We start from the raw sequence: 19,385 nt of genomic DNA on the forward strand, positions 1-19,385 counted from the left end.
AGTATAGTTATTGAAAAGGACAAAGATCGATCGAGAGTAAAAGTTTTAAATTGGAGAAAAGCAAATTTTACTCAGCTGAGATGTGGTTTGGCAAAAGTGGACTGGAAATTGCTTCCTGAAGGCAAATTAGTGTCAGAGCAATGGGAGGCATTCAAGGAGGAGCTAGAGAAGGTTCAGAACAAATATGTTCCCACAAAGAAAAAGGGTGGGATTTACAAATCTAGACCCCCTCCTTGATGTCCAAGAGCATACACTGGAGGATAAGGCAAAAAGGGAAAGCTTGTGTCAGATGTGAAGATCACAGAGGAGTATAAAAAGTGTAGGAATGAAATCAACCAAAGCAAAGAGAGAGCATGAAGAAATATTGGCAAGTAAAATCAAGGAAAACCCAAAGATGTTTTATAAATACATAAAGAGCAAGAGGATAACTCTGGAAAGAGTAGGGCCAATTAGAGACAAAAGATTAACTAGTGTGTGGAGGCACAAGACATAGGCATGGTTCTAAATGAATTCTTCACATCTGTCTTCACAAAAGAGAGGGACAATGCTAACATTTTAGTTGAGGAAGAGTGTGAAATATTGGATGCAATAAACATAGTGAGGGAGGAAATATTAAGATGTTTAACATCCTTGAAACTAGATAAATCACCAGGCCTGGATAAAATATATCCCAGGCAGTTAAGGGAAGAAATAGCAGAGACTGTGACCAATTCTCTGCCTATAGGCATGGCGCTGCAGAACTGGAGGACTGTTAACGTTGTATCATTGTTTAAACAGGGAGAAAGGGATAGCCCAAGTAATTATGGGCCAGTCAGTCTAAACTCGATTGTTGGCAAATTATTGGAAAAAATTCAGAGAAAGGGTGTAAATTGTTATTTAGAGAAGCATGGATTAATCAAGGATAGTTAGCATGGATTTGTTAAGGGAAGGTTGTATCTGAATAACTTCATTGAATTTTTTGAGGTGGTAACAAGGAGAGTCGATGAGGATAGTGCGTTTGATGTAGTTTACATGGATTTTAGCAAGACATTTGACAAGGTCCCACTTGGTAGACTGGTCAGGAAATTAAAAGTCGGGGGATCCAAGGAAAAGTAGCAAGTTGGATCCAAAGTTGGCGCAGTGGCAGGAAGCAAAGGGTAATGGTCAATGGGTGTTTTTGCAACTGGAAGCTGTTTCCAGCGGAGTTCTGCAAGGTTCAGTACGAGGTCCTTTGCTGTTTGTAGTATGTATCAATGTTTTAGACATATATGCAAGGGGAATGATTAAGAAGATTGCAAATGATATGAAAATTGGCCATGTGGTTGACAGTGAGGAAGAAAGCTGTAGACTGCAGGAAGATATCAATGGACTGGTCAGGGGTGGGGAGTAAAATGTCAAATGGAATTCAATCAGGAGAAGTAACACATTTAGGGAGGACAAACAAGGCAAGGGAATACATAATAAATAGTAGATTCTGAAAAGTGTAGAGGAAGAGAGGGACCTTGGAGTGTATGTTTACAGATCCCTAAAGGTAGCAGGAGTTAGATAAGGTAGTCAAGAAGGCATGTGGGATATTTTCCTTTATTAGATGAGGCCTAAAGTATAAGAGCAGGGAGGTTATGCTAGAATTGTATAAAACACTAGTTAGGCCACAGCTAGAGTACTGCATACTGTGCTGGTTGCCACATTACAGGAAGGATGTGATCACACTAGAGAGAGTACAGAAGAGATCTGTGATGATGTTGCCAGGAATGGAGAATCTTAGCTATGAGAAAAGATTGGATAGGCTGGGGTTGTTTTCTTAGGAACAGAGGAGGCTGAAAGGAGATGAAATTAAGGTGTATAAAATTATGAGGGGCTTAGGTGGAATGGATAGGAGGGACCGATTTCCCTTAGCAGAGAGGTCAGCAGCCAGGGGGCACAGATTTAAAGTAATTGGCAGAAGGATAAGAGGGGAGTTGAAGAGTAATATTTTCCACCCAGATGGTGGAGGGAGTCTGGAACTCGCTACCTGAAAAGGTGGTACAGGCAGAAACCCTTATCACATTTAAAAAATATTTGGATCTGCTCTTGAGGTGTCATAACCTACACGGCCACGGACCAAGAGCTGGAAAGTCGGATTAGACTGGATCGCTCTTTTTGGCCAGCACAGATACAGTGGGCTGAATGGCCTCTTTCTGTGCCTTAAATCTTTCTATGTTTCTATGACTGGGAGATCCCTCTCACTAGGTCAGTAGGAATGTGAGATTTCTCTCATTGGACCAATAGGAATGAGAGATCTCTCAGTGATCAGTCGGAGTGAGAAATCCTTCACATTGGATCAGGAAAAATGAGACATCTATCTCATTGGATCAATAGGAATGAGAGATCCCTTTCAACAGATCTGTAGAAATGAGAGATCCCTCTCATTGGATCAGTAGGACTAAGAAATTCTTCTCATTGGATACTGGGACTGGGAGGTCACTCACATTGATTCTGTAGGAGTGAGAGATCTGTCGCATAGGATCAGTGGATCAATGGGAATGAGAGATCGCTCTCATTAGATCAGTAAATATGAGAGATCCCTCTCATTGGATCAGCTGGACTGAGAGATCCTTCACTGGAGAAGTAGGACTGAGAGATTCTTCTCATTGAATCAATATGAATGAGAGATCCCTCTCATTGGTTCAGTAGAATGATAGAACCCTCACTAGATCAATAGGAATGAGAGATTCCTCTCATTGGATCAATATGAATGAGAGGTCCTCTCACTAGATCACTTGGCATCAGACGATGCTCCCACTACAGCACAAGGGATGACAGAATCATTCCCAGATATGAGCTGGGATCAGAGGTTTCACCCACGAGCTCACCACAGATCAATTATTTCTCCCGTTGCATCATCAGGGATCAAATATTCCTCCTTTGAGGATGTCAGAGATCACATTGTCCTCTCCTAAACCATCAGGAATAGGATGTTCCTCAGAACACTGGGGTTTAACAGTTTCTTTATCAATTATCACAAAGGATGCCCCAGCTTGGTAGCGGAGGGGTGGGTTGGGGGGGTAGAATGTCGGGGGCAGGGGTACTGCTAGGAGGAGGGGATTGCTGTCCGGGAACTATGAAACTCCACTAACAGAGATAAGGAACTGCTTACTGCCAGAGGTACAGGGGATTATTCAGCCAAAAGGATGTGGCCAGAGCCTGCACAGGAACGAGCCTTTCCTTCAACATAGGCCCCAGGGCCAGAAACTCATCTATGGATCCACCCCACTCCACTCCCTTCAGGGATCAAAAACTCTCTCCACCCTCACCAGTGATTCAAATCTTCACCCCCACTCCCAACAGTGATTCAAATCTCTCCTGACCTCCACCAGGGGCCAGAGACTCACCCCCAATCCCACCAGGACTGGAAACTGACCCCCAAGCCCAGCAGTGATCAGAAACTCAACCCCATCCCCACCAGGTATCAGCTACTTCCCCTACTCAAAATATCACTTTAACATAGTGTATTCCCGTACCAGGTTAGAGCCTTCAGCAAGCCCCCAGCCTTGGATGTTAGTCTGAATTTGTTGGGCTCATTATCTAATCCCATTGTAACAATACAAGTGTTGGCAAGCAGCCATTCAAAGGAAAGGTCTCACAGAACCAGTGTCACAGAACCATAATCACAGAGCCATAGTCACAGAACCAGTGTAACGAGGCCAGTATTACGGAGCCAATGCCACAGAGCCAGTGTCACTGGAAGAAGCCAGTATCACAAAGTCAGGTTTGTAGTGCCAGTGTCGGAGAGCTAGTCGCATAGAGCCAGTGCACACATAGCCAGATTCACAGATCCAGTGTCTCAGAACCAGTGTCACAGAGCCACTCTCACAGAGTCAGTGTTACAGAGTCAGTATTACAAAACATCTCTCATGCATCCAGTTTCACAGAGCCAATTCCATAGACACAAATTCAGTTTCACAAAGCAAGTGTTACAGAGCCAGTGATATGTATCCTGTGTTATGGAGCTAATCTGATAAGGTGAGTGTAACAGCTAGTGTTACACAGGGTCTCACAGTGTCAGAGAGCCAGTCACACAGAGGAAGTGTCACAGAGCTAGGTGCCAATGCCAGAGAGCCAGATTCACAGATCCAGTATCTCAGAGCCAGTGTCACAGAGCCAGTGTCATAGACCATTCTCAGAGCCTATCACAGATCCAATGTCATGGACCCAGATTCACAGAGCTAGTGCCAGAGCCAATGTTAGGGAGTCAATGCCACAAGACTTTATAACAGAGCCAGTGTCACAGATGCCAGTGTCAGAGAAAAGTGTCACAAAGCCAGAGTCAAACAGCTAGATTCACAGAGCCAGAGTCACATTGCCAGTGTCACAGAGCTAAACTCACAGAGCCAGTGTCACAGACCAATTTCTCAGAGCCGGTCTCACAGAGCCAGCTACAGATCCAATGTAGATTCATGGAACAAATTTCACAGAGTTAGTGTCACATAGAGAGTGTTATGGAGCCAATACCACAAGGCCAGTATAACAGAACCAGTGTTACAGAGGCACGCTCACAGAGTCAGTTTTAGCAAGTCAGTCACACAGAGCCAGTGTCAAACAAAAAGATTCACAGAGGCTGATTCACACTTCCTGTACCGCAAAGCTAGTATTACAGTGTCAGTGTTATGGAGCCAGTGTAACAAAGCCAGTGTAACACAGTCAGATTGACAGATCCAGTGTCATAGAGCTAATGTCATAGAGCCAGTGCTATGGAGCAATGCCACGAGGCCAGTGTAACAAAGCCAGTGTCACCAAGCCACTCGTGCAGAGCCAGTTTCAGAGAGACAGCCACACACAGCCAGTGTCACACAACAAGATTCACACCGTCAGTAGCCCAGAGCTACTCTCACAGAGCCACTGTCACAGACCAGTCTCCCAGAAACAGTTTCAGAGAAGCAGTGTCACAGAGCCAGTTTCAAATTGCCGATGCCACGGAGCTAGATTCACAGATCCAGTTTCTTCAAGCTACACTGTCAGAACCAGTGTAATAGAGACTATGTTAAGCAGCCAGTATTATGGATACAGTGCTGCAATGCCAGTGTAACAGAACCAGTGAAACCAAGCCACTGTCACAGAACTGGCATCAAAGAACCAGCCACATGGAGCCAATACCACACAACTAGATTCATACAGCCAGCATTACACAGCCAGATTCACACTGCCTCCATCTCAGAGCCACTCTCACAGAGCCAGTGCCACAGAGCCAGTGTTTCAGAGCCAGTGTCACGGACCCGGATTCACAGATCAGGTTTCATTGAGCTAGTGTCACTAAGAAAGCGGCAGAGAGCCAGTGTCACAGAGCCAGTGTCACAGAGCCAGTGTTATGGAACCAATGTCACAAAGCCAGTGTAACAGAGCCAGTTTCACTGAGGCACTCTCACAGAGCCAGTGTCACAAAAAATTGTCGCAGGGCCAGTGTCAGAGAGTCAGTCACACAGAGCCATTGTCACACAGTTAGATGCAAATAGCCAAAATTACAGAGCCAGTGTCACAGAGCCAGTGTCATAGAGCTAGTGTCACAGAGTCAGCATTACAATGCCAATGTTCAGGAACCAAAGTCACAGAAAAGTGTAACAGAGCCAGTGGGCTGAATTTTACACCACCCCAGCTGGTCGGATGGTGGTGTGGGGGCGGCGTAAAATTAAGCGGCAGGCTCCGGGAGGCCTAACCGCCTGCTTCCGCCTCTGGACAAGTTTACGGCGTCGGGCGGGGGTGGGAAACGGCCCGCCTGCCCAAGGTCAATCAAGGCCCTTAAGTGGCCACTTAAGGGCCTCACCCGCCTCCACGGGTATTTTACCCGTGGCAAGTGGGCATGCTGGGGACGTGAAAGGCTGCCCAGCGATAACTGCTGGCCTTTCTGCACTCTGGGAGGTGCCATGGCAATCAGGCACAGGGTGCCCGATTGAGGGCTGCCCCTGCCTTCCAACCCACCCCCAGGACCCAGGATGCCACCCTCCCCCCAAACGACCACTCCAGCCTCACCAGGGAAGGATCAATCCTCCTGGTGAAGCAACCTTCCCTCCAGGCTCGTTGGCGTCGGCTGGGCTGCAGTCCCAGCAGTGGCCACCACTCCTGGTGGCACTGCTGGGACTAAAAGTTGCCAGCCTGCTGATTGGCTGGCAGCTCACGGAGGCGGAACCTCCTCCCTCAAGTGGGTGGAAGTCCCGCCTCGGGACAATTAAAGCCTGGAGACCCATAAAATATGGGACAGATCCCCGGGCTAGGCGGAAGCGGGTTCACCACCAACTTTCACGTCGGTGGTGAATTCCCGTCTGCCTAAGGTAAAATTCAGCCCAGTGTCACAGAGCCACACTCACAGACCCATCCCGCACAGCCAGTATCACAGAGCTAATGTCATAGAACCAGTGTTACGAACCCAGTGTTGCGGAGTCATTGCAACAAGGCCAGTGTAACAGAGCCAGTGTCACTGAGCCAGTCTCAAAGAGCCACATAAATAAATTCATACAGTGTCTCAGAGCCAGTTTCACACATTCAGATTTACAGAGCCAATGCTGTACTACAATACTACAGAAAACCAAGAGGAGTACAGAAAGTGGAGGGGTGAAATCAAAAAGGAAATTAGGAAAGCTAAGTGAGGGCATGAAAGAATATTGGCAAGCAAAATCAGTGTGAAACCAAAGATGTTTTATCAATACATTAAGAGTAAGAGGATAACTAAGGAAAGAGTAGGGCCCATAAAAGACCAAAAAGGTAATCTATGTGTAGGGATGGAAGATGTTGGTATTGTTCTTAATGACTACTTTGCATCTGTCTTCATAAAATAGGGGACGATGCAGATATTGTAGTTAAGGAGGAGGAATGTGAAGTATTGGATGTGATAAACATAGGGAGAGAGGAAGTATTAATGGGATTAGCATCCTTGAAAGTGGATAAATCACCAGGGCTGGATGAAACGTACCCTTGGCTGTTAAAAAAAGCAAGAGAGGAAATAGCAGAAGGTCTGACCATCATTTTCCAGTCCTAACTGGATACAAGTGTGGTGCTGGAGGATTGGAGAACTGCTAACGCCGTACCTCTGTTTAAAAAGGGAGTGAGGGATAGACCGAATAATTACAGGCCAATCAGTCTAACCTCAGTAGTGGGCACATTGTTGGAATCAGTTCTGAGAGACAGGATAAACTGTCACTTAGAAAGGCATGGATTAATCAAGGATAGTCAGCATGGATTTGATAAGGGAAGATTGTGTCTGACCAACTTGATTGAACTTTTTGAAGAAGTAACAAGCAGGATTGATGAGGGTAGTGCAGTTGATGTGGTCTACATGGATTTTATCAAGGCTTTTGACAAGGTCCCACATGGCAGACTGGTTAAAAAAATAAATGCCCATGGGATCCAGGGAAATGTAGCAAGGTGGATACAAAATTGGCTCAGTGGCAGGAAACAAAGGGTAAAATTGTTGATGGGTGTTTGTGCGACTGGAGGGCTGTTTCCAGTGGCGTTCCGCAGGGCTCAGTACTGGGTCCCCTGCTTTTTGTGGAATAAACGATTTGGATGTAAATATAGGGGGCAAGATCAAAAAGTTTGCAGATGACACAAAGATTAGCCGTGTGGTAGATAGCGAGGAGGATGGCTGTAGGCTGCAGGAAGATTTCGATGGACTGGTCAGGTGGGTAGAAAAGTGGAAAATGAAATTCAACCCGGAGAAGTGTGAGGTGATGCATTTGGGGAGGTCAAACAAGGCAAAGGAATACATGATTAATGGGAAAATAGTGAGAGGTGTAGAGGAAGTGAGGAACCTTGGAGTGAATGTCCACAGATCCCTGCAGGTAGCAGGACAGGTTGATAAGGTGGTTAAGAAGGCATATGGAATCCTTTCCTTTATTAGCTGAGGTATAGAATATAAGAGCAGGGAGGTTATGCTGGAACTGTATAAATCATTGGTTAGGCCACAACTTGAGTACTGTGTGCAGTTCTGGTCACCTCATTACAGAAAGGATGTAATTGCACTAGAGAGGGTACAGAGGAGATTTACGAGGATGTTGCAAGGACTGGAAAAATGCAGCTTTGAGGAAAGATTGGATAGGCTGGGGTTGTTTTCTTGGAACAGAGAAGGATGAGGGGAGATCTGATTGAAATGTACAACATTTTGAGGGGCCTGGACAGAGTGGATGTGAAGGGCCCATTTACATTAGCAGAGAGCTCAGTGACAAGGGCGCATAGATTTAAAGTGATCAGTAGGAAGTTTAGAGAAGAGATGAGGAAAGAGTTTTTCACCCAGAGGGTGGTGGGGGTCTGGAACTCACTGCCTGAAAGGGTAGTAGAGGCAGAAACCCTCAACTCATTTAAAAGGTGTCTGGATATGCGCCTCAAGTGCTGTAACCTACAGGGCTACGGACCAAATGCTGGAAGGTGGGATTAGACTGGGTGGCTCGTTTTTTTGGCCAGCGCAGACACAATGGGGCAAGAGGCCTCTTTCTGTGCTATAAACTTTCTATGATTCTATGATTATGGAGCCAATGCCACACAGACAGTTTCACAGAGCCAGTGTTAAGGAGCCACTCTCAGAGAGCAAGGAGCGAGTGTCACACATCTAGATTCATATAGCCAGTGTCTCAGAGCCAGTGTCACACAGCCAGATTCACAGAAGAAGTGTCTCAGAGCCATTCTGAGAGCCTGCCTCATAGAACCAATGTCATGGGCCCAGATTTATAGATCCAGTTTCACAGAGCAAGTGTTACAGAGCCAGTGCTTTCTACAGGCATATAAATAGTAAAAGCCTGGTAAAAAGTGGAGTAGGATGTAAGAGGGACCACAAAAGGGGATTTATGCATGGAGGCAGGGCTATTAACTAAAATTAACAGTTACTTGGACAAGTGTGGATTAATTAATGAAAGCCGGGAGAGATTACTAAATAAGTACTTTGCACCTGTCTTTACCAAGGAAGAACATTGCAATAAGGGTGAAAGGTAGGGAAACCAAGAACTTGGCTCTTTCGATGATGAGGGAGATAGAAATTATGATGAAACAAATAAAAAGGTGTATGATGCACATCAGGTGAAGTCATCAAGTGAGAACCAGGCCGTATACAATAAGTTGAGAGGGGAGGTGAAGAGGAAAATAAGACCGTCAGAAAGAGAATATGAGAATAGAATGGCAGTCAACATAAAAAGGAACCCAAAAATCTTCTACCAGCATTTAAATAGTGAGCAAGTCATAAGAGGTGGAGTGGGGCCTATTAGGGACAAAGAGAGTGATATATGCTTAGAGGCACAGGGCAAGGCTAATATACTTAATGAGTACTTTGTATCAGTGTTCACTATGGAAGTGGAATCTAACAAAATATGAGTAGAAGCAGAAAGGGTAGAGGCAATGGATAGGGTAAAATTGAGAGTGGGGAGCTACTAAAAAGACTGACTATGCTTAGGGTAGATAGGTCACCTGGTCTAGAAGGCTTGCATCCCAGCTTACTAAAAGAAGTGGGGATGGAGATAGCAGAAGGGCTTGACATAATCTTGCAATCTTCCCTGGATACGGGAGAGGTACCAGAGGATTGAAGAATGGCAAATGCGACACCCTTATCCAAGAAAGGGGGTAAGGAACTACAGCAGCTACAGGCCAGTTAGTTTAACATCAGTGGTGGGTAAGGTTTTAGAAACAATAACAAGGGAAAATATCGACAGATACTTAGAGAGGTGCCAGTTAATTAAGGGTAGCTAGCATGGATTTGTAAAAGGCAGAACATGATTGACAAATCTAATTGAATTTTTTGATGAAGTAATGGAGAAGGCTGATGAAGGGGATGCAGTGGATGTTGTTTATATGGATTTTAAGAAAGCATTTGATAAGGTACTACATAAAAGGCTGGTTAACAAAATTGAGGCTCATGGAATAGGAGGGTCAGTGTCTAATTGGATAAAAAAAATTGGCTTAAGGACAGAAAATAGTGAGTCATGGTAAATGGTAGCTTTTCCAACTGGAGGATGGTAGACAGTGGTGTTCTCCAAGGGTCAGTGCTAGGATCACTGCTTTTTTTGCTGTATATAAATGACTCTGATCTTGGAATACAGAGTAGAATCTCAAAATTTGCTGATGACACCAAACTTAGAGGTGTGGCAAATAGTGAGGATGATATGAACCACCTACAACAAGACATAGGTAGGTGGCAGACAGAATTTAATATTGACAAGTGTGAGGTGATGCATTTTAGCAGAAGGAATAGGGAGAGGCAATATATACTTAGTGGCACCGTTCTAGAGTGTGCAGAAGCAGAGGGACCTTGGGGGTGCATGTGCATAGATCTGTGACGGTGGCAGGACATATTAAGAGAGTGGTTAGAAAAGCATATGGGATCTGGGGCTTCATAAATAAAGGCATTGAGTACAAAAGCAGGGAAGTTATGCTGAACCTTTATAAAGCTCTGGTTAGGTCCCAAATGGAGTATTGTGTCCAGTTCTGGTCACCACACTTCAGGAAGGATGTGAGGGTCCTTGAGAGGCTGCAGAGGAGATTTACCAGAATGGTTCCAGGGATGGAGGATTTTAGTTACAAGGGTAGGTTGGAAAAGCTGGGTTTGTTTTTCTTAGAACAAAGGAGATTGAGGGGAGATTTAATAGAAATGCACAAGATTATGACAAGCTTGGATAAGTTAGACAAGGATAAACTGTTCCCATTAACTAATGGTACAAGGACCAGAGAGCATGGATTGAAAGTTTTGAGCACAAGATGCAAGGGGAATGTGAGGAAGCACTTTTTTACGCAGTAGGTGTTAATGACATGGAACTCACTGCCCAGGAGGGTGGTGGAAGCGGAGATGATCAATGATTTCAAGAGGAGGTTGGATGGTCACCTGAGAGAGAGAGAGAGAGAGAGACTTGCAGGGTTACGGTGATCGAGCCGGGGAGTGGGACTGACAGCATAGCTCCTTGGAGAGCCGGCATGGACCTGATGGGCCGAATGGCCTCCTTCTGTGTCGTAAATGACTCTATGACTTTATGCTGCCCAAGTCATTGAGAAAGAGGAGGTAGTTGATACACTGGATGGGGTATAAATTGATAAAGAGGAGGGATTAGAAAGGCTGGTTGTATTTAAAATTGATATGTCACTGGGACCAGATCCGATGCATCCAAGGATACTTAGGGAAGTAAGGGTGGAATGGAGAATTCAAATGTTCAAAAAGCGTGTAAGGCTAAACCCAGCAACTACAGGCCAATCAGTTTAACCTCGGTGGTGGGAAAGCTTTTAGAAACAATAATCTGGGACAAAATTAACAGTTACTTGGACAAGTGTGGATTCATTAATGACAGCCGGAACAGATTTGTTAAGGGCAAATCGTGTTCAACTAATTTGATTGAATTTTTTGATGAATTAACAGAGAGGGTTGATGAGGGTAATGCAGTTGATGTGGTGTACATGGGCTTCCAAAAGGCATTTGATACAATGCCACATAACAGACTAGTTGAAGCTATGGAATGAAAGAGACAATAGTACCATGGATACAAAGTTGTCTGAGTGACAGGAAGCGGAGAGTGCTGGTGAAAGGTTGTTTTTTGGACTGGAGGAAGGTATACAGTGGGGTTCCCCAGACAACCGTGGTATTAGGACCCCTGCTTCTTTGATCTATAATTAGTGACCTAGATTGGGTGTGCTGTGCTCAATTTCAAAATTTGCAGATGACACAAAACTTGGAAATATAGTGAACTGTGAGGAGAATAGTAAACTTCAAGAGGACATAGACAGGTTGGTGGAATGGACTGACACGTGGCAGATAAAAACTAATGCAGACTTGTGTGAAATAATAGATTTTGTTAGGAAGAATGAAGAAAGGCAATTTAAAATAAAGGATACAATTCTAAAGGGGGTTCAGAAGCAGAGAAACCTGGGGTATATGCACAAATCATGGAAGCTGGCAGGGCAGATTGAGAACCTGGTTAATAAGTCATACGGGATCTTAGGCTTTATAAATAGAGGCAGAGAGTAAATGTGCAGAGCCATTCTCATAGAGTCACTCACAGAGCCAGTGTCACTAAGCCATTCTCATAGAGTCACTCACAGAGCCAGTGTCACAGAGCCATTCTCACAGAGTCACTCACAGAGCCAGTGTCACAGAGTCATTCTCATAGAGTTACTCACAGAGCCAGTGTCACAGAGCCATTCTCACAGAGTCACTCACAGAGCCAGTGTCACTAAGCCATTCTCATAAAGTCACTCACAGAGCCAGTGTCACAGAGCCATTCTCACAGAGTCACTCACAGAGCCAGTGTCACAGAGTCATTCTCATAGAGTTACTCACAGAGCCAGTGTCACAGAGCCATTCTCACAGAGTCACTCACAGAGCCAGTGTCACTAAGCCATTCTCATAGAGTCACTCACAGAGCCAGTGTCACAGAGCCATTCTCACAGAGTCACTCACAGAGCCAGTGTCACAGAGTCATTCTCACAGAGTCACTCACAGAGCCAGTGTCACAGAGCCATTCTCACAGAGTCACTCACAGAGCCAGTGTCACAGAGCCATTCTCACAGAGTCACTCACAGAGCCAGTGTCACTAAGCCATTCTCATAGAGTCACTCACAGAGCCAGTGTCACAGAGTCATTCTCACAGAGCCAGTGTCACTAAGCCATTCTCATCGAGTCACTCACAGAGCCAGTGTCACTAAGCCATTCTCACAGAGTCACTCACAGAGCCAGTGTCACAGAGCCATTCTCACAGAGTCACTCACACAGCCAGTGTCACAGAGCCATTCTCACACAGCCAGTGTCACACTGTCAGTCACCCAGAGCCAGTGTCACCATGCCAGTGTCACAGAATCAGTGTCATCATGCTAGTTTCATATTGCCAATGCCACAGAGTTAGATTCACAGATCCAGGCCGGAATTTTATGCCAACCCAGCAAGTTGGATGATGGCAGTGGGGAGGATGGGGGGGGGATGACGTGAAATTGAGCGGGAGGGTCCGGGAGGCCTTCCTGGCCCCCACCCGCCTCCTGGCCCCCACCTGCCTCCGCCCCACTTTACATGAGCCGCAGGGGGACATGAACCGGGCCGCCCGCCCCAGGCCAATCAACGCCCTTAAGTGGCCACTTAAGGGCCTTCGCCAGCCTCCACGGGTATTTTACCAGTGGCAGGTGGGCGACCGGTAGACATGAAAGGCATCCCAGTGAGACCTGGCGGCCTCTTAGCGCATCGGCGGGGCGGGGGGTGGGGGAGGGGCTGACAATTGGGCATAGGGTGTCCGATTGAGGGCCGCCCCCGCTTCCCCAACCATCCCCAGGACCCGAGACGCCCCCTTCCCCCCAAATGACTACACTTGCCTCGCTGGGTCGCAACCGATTCCCATGGTGAGGCAACCCTTACTTACCTTCAGTCCTGGCTCCATGTCCTTGGCTAGGCCGCAGTCCCAGCAGTGGCCACCGTTCCTGGTGGCACTTCTGGGACTAAGAACTGCCAACCCGATGATTAGCCGGCAGCTCAATGAGGCAAGACTTCCTCCCTTAAGTGGGTGGAAGTCCCGCCTCGAAACATTTAAAGCCCGGGCATCTGTAAAATGTGGGTCGGATGCCCGGGCTGGGCGGATGTGGGCTCGCCACCGACTTTTGCCAGCTCCCGTCCGCCCAGCGTAAAATCCAGCCCCCAGTGTCACAGAGCTAGTATCATAGAGTCAGTGTTACAGAGGTAGTGTTGTGGTGCCAAAGCCACAAGGCCAGTGCTTCAGAGAACCAGTCACAAAGAGACAGTGTCACACATCTCAATTCATACAGCCAATGTCTCAAATCCACTCACAGAGCCAGTATCACAGAAAAGTGTTACATAGCCAGTGTCACACAGCCAGTGTCACACAGCTAGATTCACAGAACCTGTACCACACAGCCAGCGTCACACTGCCAGTCTTACAAAGTTAGTGTCACAGTGCCAGTATCACAGTTCCAGTTTATAGTGCCAATAATCACAGTGGCATTATCACACAGCCAGGGTCACAGTGCCAGTATCAACCAACTAGTATTATGGTGTCAATATCACAGTGCCAATATTACAGTGCCAGTGCTAGATTCACAGAGCCAGTCACACAGCCAGTGACACAATGCTAGTTTCACAGACCAGTATCACACAGCTAATATCACAGTGCCATAGTCACAGATCCTTCAAACAACTGAGGAGCTGTTTTTTTTGCGAGTTCCAGTGATACGTTTGACCCTGAAGAGGAGAGAGGGTTAAATTGCTTACTACACGTCATTTTCAACTGTTTATAATATTCTTCTGTGTCTACATATTTTCTCTGTGCACATTACTCATCAGAATATAAAACGGAACTTTGAAAACAACGACCAACATTCGTATGACAGCAGGCGAGGACCAAAGGTATATTTGCATGTAGACTGCACGAGCCAGCAATCGTAAACTAACGGAGTAGCCGAGCCACAGTCACAGAATGACCAATGAGACTGTTCTGGTAGCACGCTGTTAGTTTCAAACAGATTCTTTTGGTTTGTCAATGAGAATGGTTAAAGAACATGAGTCGCCCCCACCTAACCAAATCTTGTTATAAGGACACATGCATGTTGAATAAAGACTAACTTGCAAGTTTTTTTAAAGTACATTTTAGAATCAAGCCATGACTTTTTCCTCTGACTTCACTCCGTTTAAGACTCTTTTTTTTGAAAGACCGACCAACTCTTTTTCAGGTTGAGATGCATTTTTTCCCCTCTATTCTACTCTTGTCAGATGCACGCACCCTTTTTTGGTCTTGTTCTATCTTAGTTTGCATGCCCAGTACAGAGAACTCTGTAGCTCACATTGGCTCCAGACGGACCCAGTTATTTGATCGCCTTTAAGCTGATCTATGCTGGAGATCAAAGGCGTCGTTGACTGAAAGAGGCCGAAAAGGATGGCTTTGGACAAATCGTGTAGTAATTCTGAATCCCTGCACCAACTACAGGCTGAGAAGGTCCTACAGTTTGAACCAGGCACCACAAACATGACATCAATGCTGCTTGAAGCCAAGGAGTTGGAGGCAAGAGTCATCATCCTGTCAGCCAAGTAAGTGGCAAACTATCCGATATAAATGCTAGTCATTATGTTCTGTGCATCTGTCTCATCCCAGGTCCTGTCGGGAGGAGTCTGTTTGTAGCCTGCCCTGTACCCTGGGATTCTGCCAACACCCAGCTCCATTCCCCAGAGTCCGTCTGCACCCAGCTCCATTCCCCAGAGTCTGTCTGTACCCAGCTCCATTCCCCAGAGTCCGTCTGCACCCAGCTCCATTCCCCAGAGTCCGTCTGTACCCAACTCCATTCCCGAGTCTGTCTGTACCCAGCTCCATTACCCAGAATCTGTCTGTACCCGGCTCCATTCCCCAGAGTCTGTCTGTACCCAGCTCCAATCCCCAGAGTCCGTCTGTACCCAGCTCCATTCCCCAGAGTCTGTCTGTACCCAGCTCCATTCCCCAGAGTCCGTCTGTACCCAACTCCATTCTCCAGAGTCCGTCTGTACCCAGCTTCATTCCCCAGAGTCCGTCTGTACCCAGCTCCATTCCCCAGAGTCTGTCTGTACCCAACTCCATTCCCCAGAGTCCGTCTGTACCCAGCTCCATTCCCCAGAGTCTGTCTGTACCCAGCTCCATTCCCCAGAGTCCGTCTGTACCCAACTCCATTCTCCAGAGTCTGTCTGTACGCAGCTCCATTCCCCAGAGTCTGGCTGTACCCAGCTCCATTCCCCAGAATCTGTCTGTACCCAGCTCCGTTCCCCAGTGTCCGTCTGGACCCAACTCCATTCCCCAGAGTCTGTCTGTACCCAGCTCCATTCCCCAGAGTCCATCTGTACCCAGCTCCATTCACCAGAGTCTGTCTGTACCCAGCTCCATTCCCCAGAATCTGTCTGTCCCCAGCTCCATTCCCCAGAATCTGTCTGTACCCAACTCCATTCCCCAGCGTCTGTCTGTACCCAGCTCCATTCCCCAGAGTCTGCCTGTACCCAGCTCCATTCCCCAGAGTCTGTCTGTACCCAGCTCCATTCCCCAGAGTCTGTCTGTACCCAGCACCATTCCCCAGAGTCTGTCTGGACCCAACTCCATTCCCAAGAGTCTGTCTGTGCCCAGCTCCATTCCCCAGAGTCCGTCTGCACCCAGCTCCATTCCCCAGAGTCTGTCTGTACCCAGCTCCATTCCCCATAGTCCGTCTGTACCCAGCTCCATTCCCCAGAGTCCGTCTGTACCCAACTCCATTCCCGAGTCTGTCTGTACCCGGCTCCATTACCCAGAATCTGTCTGTACCTGGCTCCATTCCCCAGAGTCTGTCTGTACCCAGCTCCATTCCCCAGAGTCCGTCTGAACCCAGCTCCATTCCCCAGAGTCCGTCTGTACCCAGTTCCATTCCCCAGGGTCCGTCTGTACCCAGCTCCATTCCCCAGAGTCCGTCTGTACCCAACTCCATTCTCCAGAGTCCGTCTGTACCCAGTTCCATTCTCCAGAGTCTGTCTGTACCCAACTCCATTCCCCAGAGTCCGTCTGTACCCAGCTCCATTCCCCAGAGTCTCTGTACCCAGCTCCATTCCCCAGAGTCCGTCTGTACCCAACTCCATTCTCCAGAGTCTGTCTGTACCCAGCTTCATTCCCCAGAGTCTGTCTGTACCCAGCTCCATTCCCCAGAGTCCGTCTGCACCCAGCTCCATTCCCCAGAGTCCGTCTGTACCCAACTCCATTCCCGAGTCCGTCTGGACCCAACTCCATTCCCCAGAGTCTGTCTGTACCCAGCTCCATTCCCCAGAGTCCATCTGTACCCAGCTCCATTCCCCAGTGTCTGTCTGGACCCAGCTCCATTCCCCAGAGTCTGTCTGTACCCAGCTCCATTCCCCAGAATCTGTCTGTACCCAGCTCCATTCCCCAGAGTCTGTCTGTACCCAGCTCCATTCCCCAGAGTCTGTCTGTACCCAGCTCCATTCCCCAGAGTCCGTCTATACCCAACTCCATTCTCCAGAGTCCGTCTGTACCCAGCTCCATTCCCCAGATGCCGTCTGTACCCAGCTCCATTCCCAGAGTCAGTCTTTACCCAGCTTCATTCCCCATTGTCCGTCTGTACCCAGCTCCATTCCCCAGAGTCTGTCTGTACCCAACTCCATTCCCCAGAGTCCGTCTGTACCCAGCTCCATTCCCCAGAGTCTGTCTGTACCCAGCTCCATTCCCCAGAGTCCGTCTGTACCCAACTCCATTCTCCAGAGTCTGTCTGTACCCAGCTTCATTCCCCAGAGTCTGTCTGTACCCAGCTCCATTCCCCAGAGTCTGGCTGTACCCAGCTCCATTCCCCAGAATCTGTCTGTACCCAGCTCCGTTCCCCAGTGTCCGTCTGGACCCAACTCCATTCCCCAGAGTCTGTCTGTACCCAGCTCCATTCCCCAGAGTCCATCTGTACCCAGCTCCATTCCCCAGTGTCTGTCTGGACCCAGCTCCATTCCCCAGAGTCTGTCTGTACCCAGCTCCATTCCCCAGAATCTGTCTGTACCCAGCTCCATTCCCCAGAGTCTGTCTGTACCCAGCTCCATTCCCCAGAGTCTGTCTGTACCCAGCTCCATTCCCCAGAGTCCGTCTATACCCAACTCCATTCTCCAGAGTCCGTCTGTACCCAGCTCCATTCCCCAGATGCCGTCTGTACCCAGCTCCATTCCCAGAGTCAGTCTTTACCCAGCTTCATTCCCCATTGTCCGTCTGTACCCAGCTCCATTCCCCAGAGTCTGTCTGTACCCAGCTCCATTCCCCAGAGTCTGTCTGTACCCATCTCCATTTCCCAGAGTCCGTCTGTACCCAGCTCCATTCCCCAGAGTCCGTCTGTACCCAGCTCCATGCCCCAGAGTCTGTCTGTACCCAACTCCATTCCCCAGAGTCTGTCTGTACCCAGCTCCATTCCCCAGAATCTGTCTGTACCCAGCTCCATTGCCCAGAATCTGTCTGGACCCAGCTCCATTCCCCAGAATCTGTCTGTACGCAACTCCATTCCCCAGAGTCTGTCTGTACGCAGCTCCATTCCCCAGAGTCCGTCTGTACCCAGCTCCATTCCCCAGAGTCCGTCTGTACCCAGCTCCATTCCCCAGAGTCTGTCTGTACCCAGCTCCATTCCCCAGAGTCTGTCTGTACCCAGCTCCATTCCCCAGAGTCTGTCTGTACCCAGCTCCATTCCCCAGAGTCTGTCTGCACCCAGCTCCATTCCCCAAAGTCCGTCTGTACCCAACTCCATTCCCCAGCGTCTGTCTGTACCCAGCTCCATTCCCCAGAGTCTGTCTGTACCCAGCTCCATTCCCCAGAATCTGTCTGCACCCAGCTCCTTTCCCCAGAGTCCGTCTGTACCCAACTCCATTCCCCAGCGTCTGCCTGTACCCAACTCCATTCCCCAGAGTCTGTCTGTACCCAGCTCCATTCCCCAGAGTCCGCCTGTACCCAACTCCATCCCCAGAATCTGTCTGTACCCAGCTCCATTCCCCAGAGTCTGTCTGTACCCAGCTCCATTCCTCAGAACCTGTCTGTACCCGACTCCATTCCCCAGAGTCTGTCTGTACCCAGCTCCATTCCCCAGAATCTGTCTGTACCCAGCTCCATTCCCCAGAGTCTGTCTGTACCCAGCTCCATTCCCCAGAGTCCGTCTGTACTGTACCCAGCTCTATTCTCCAGAGTCTGTCTGTGTCCAGCTAAATTCTCAGATTCTCTCTCTCTGTATCCAGCTCCATTCCCAGATTCTCTCTCTCTGTACCCAGCTCCATTCTCAGATTCTCTCTCTCTGTATCCAGCTCCATTCCCAGATTCTCTCCCTCTGGACCCAGCTCCATTCTCAGATTCTCTCGCTCTGTATCCAGCTCCATTCCCAGATTCACTCTCTCTGTATCCAGCTTCATTCCCAGATTCTCTCTCTCTGTATCCAGCTCCATTCCCAGATTCTGTTTCTCTGTATCCAGCTCCATTCCCAGATTCTCTCTCTCTGTATCCAGCTCCATTCTCAGATTCTCTCGCTCTGTATCCAGCTCCATTCCCAGATTCACTCTCTCTGTATCCAGCTTCATTCCCAGATTCTCTCTCTCTCTGTATCCACCTCCATTCCCAGATTCTCTCTCTCTGTATCCAGCCCCATTCTCAGATTCTCTCTCTCTGTATCCAGCTCCAGTCCCAGATTCTCTCTCTGTGTGTATCCAGCTCCATTCCCAGATTCTCTCTCTCTGTATCCAGCTCCATTCCCAGATTCTCTCTCTCTGTATCCAGTTTCATTCTCCAGATTCTCTCCCTCTCTGTATCCAGCTTCATTCCCAGATTCTCTCTCTCTCTGTATCCACCTCCATTTCCAGAGTCTCTCTCTCTGTATCCTGCTCCATTCCCAGATTCTCTCTCTCTGTATCCACCTCCATTCCCAGATTCTCTCTCTCTGTATCCAGCTCCATTTCCAGATTCTCTCTCTCGGTA

At 48.0% G+C, this 19,385-nt stretch overlaps 1 protein-coding gene across 5 annotated transcripts in view; it reads left to right on the forward strand.

Annotated features, from left to right (window-relative positions):
* grin1a (glutamate receptor, ionotropic, N-methyl D-aspartate 1a) overlaps positions 1-19,385 on the forward strand; it is a 447,138-nt gene that overhangs the window by 236,472 nt on the left and 191,281 nt on the right. For 4 of the 5 annotated variants that reach the window (XM_068011966.1, XM_068011961.1, XM_068011962.1 and 1 more), the window contains exon 4: positions 14,892-14,992. In XM_068011966.1, coding sequence (XP_067868067.1) covers positions 14,892-14,992 — 101 coding nt within the window. Of the gene's footprint in view, positions 1-14,254; positions 14,315-14,891; positions 14,993-19,385 lie in introns of those variants that run through there. The other variant, XM_068011965.1, reaches the window with a different exon arrangement.

The sequence above is a fragment of the Heterodontus francisci genome, chromosome 32 (genome assembly GCF_036365525.1).
Source record: "Heterodontus francisci isolate sHetFra1 chromosome 32, sHetFra1.hap1, whole genome shotgun sequence".
In the NCBI taxonomy this organism is placed as follows: Eukaryota; Metazoa; Chordata; class Chondrichthyes; order Heterodontiformes; family Heterodontidae; genus Heterodontus; species Heterodontus francisci.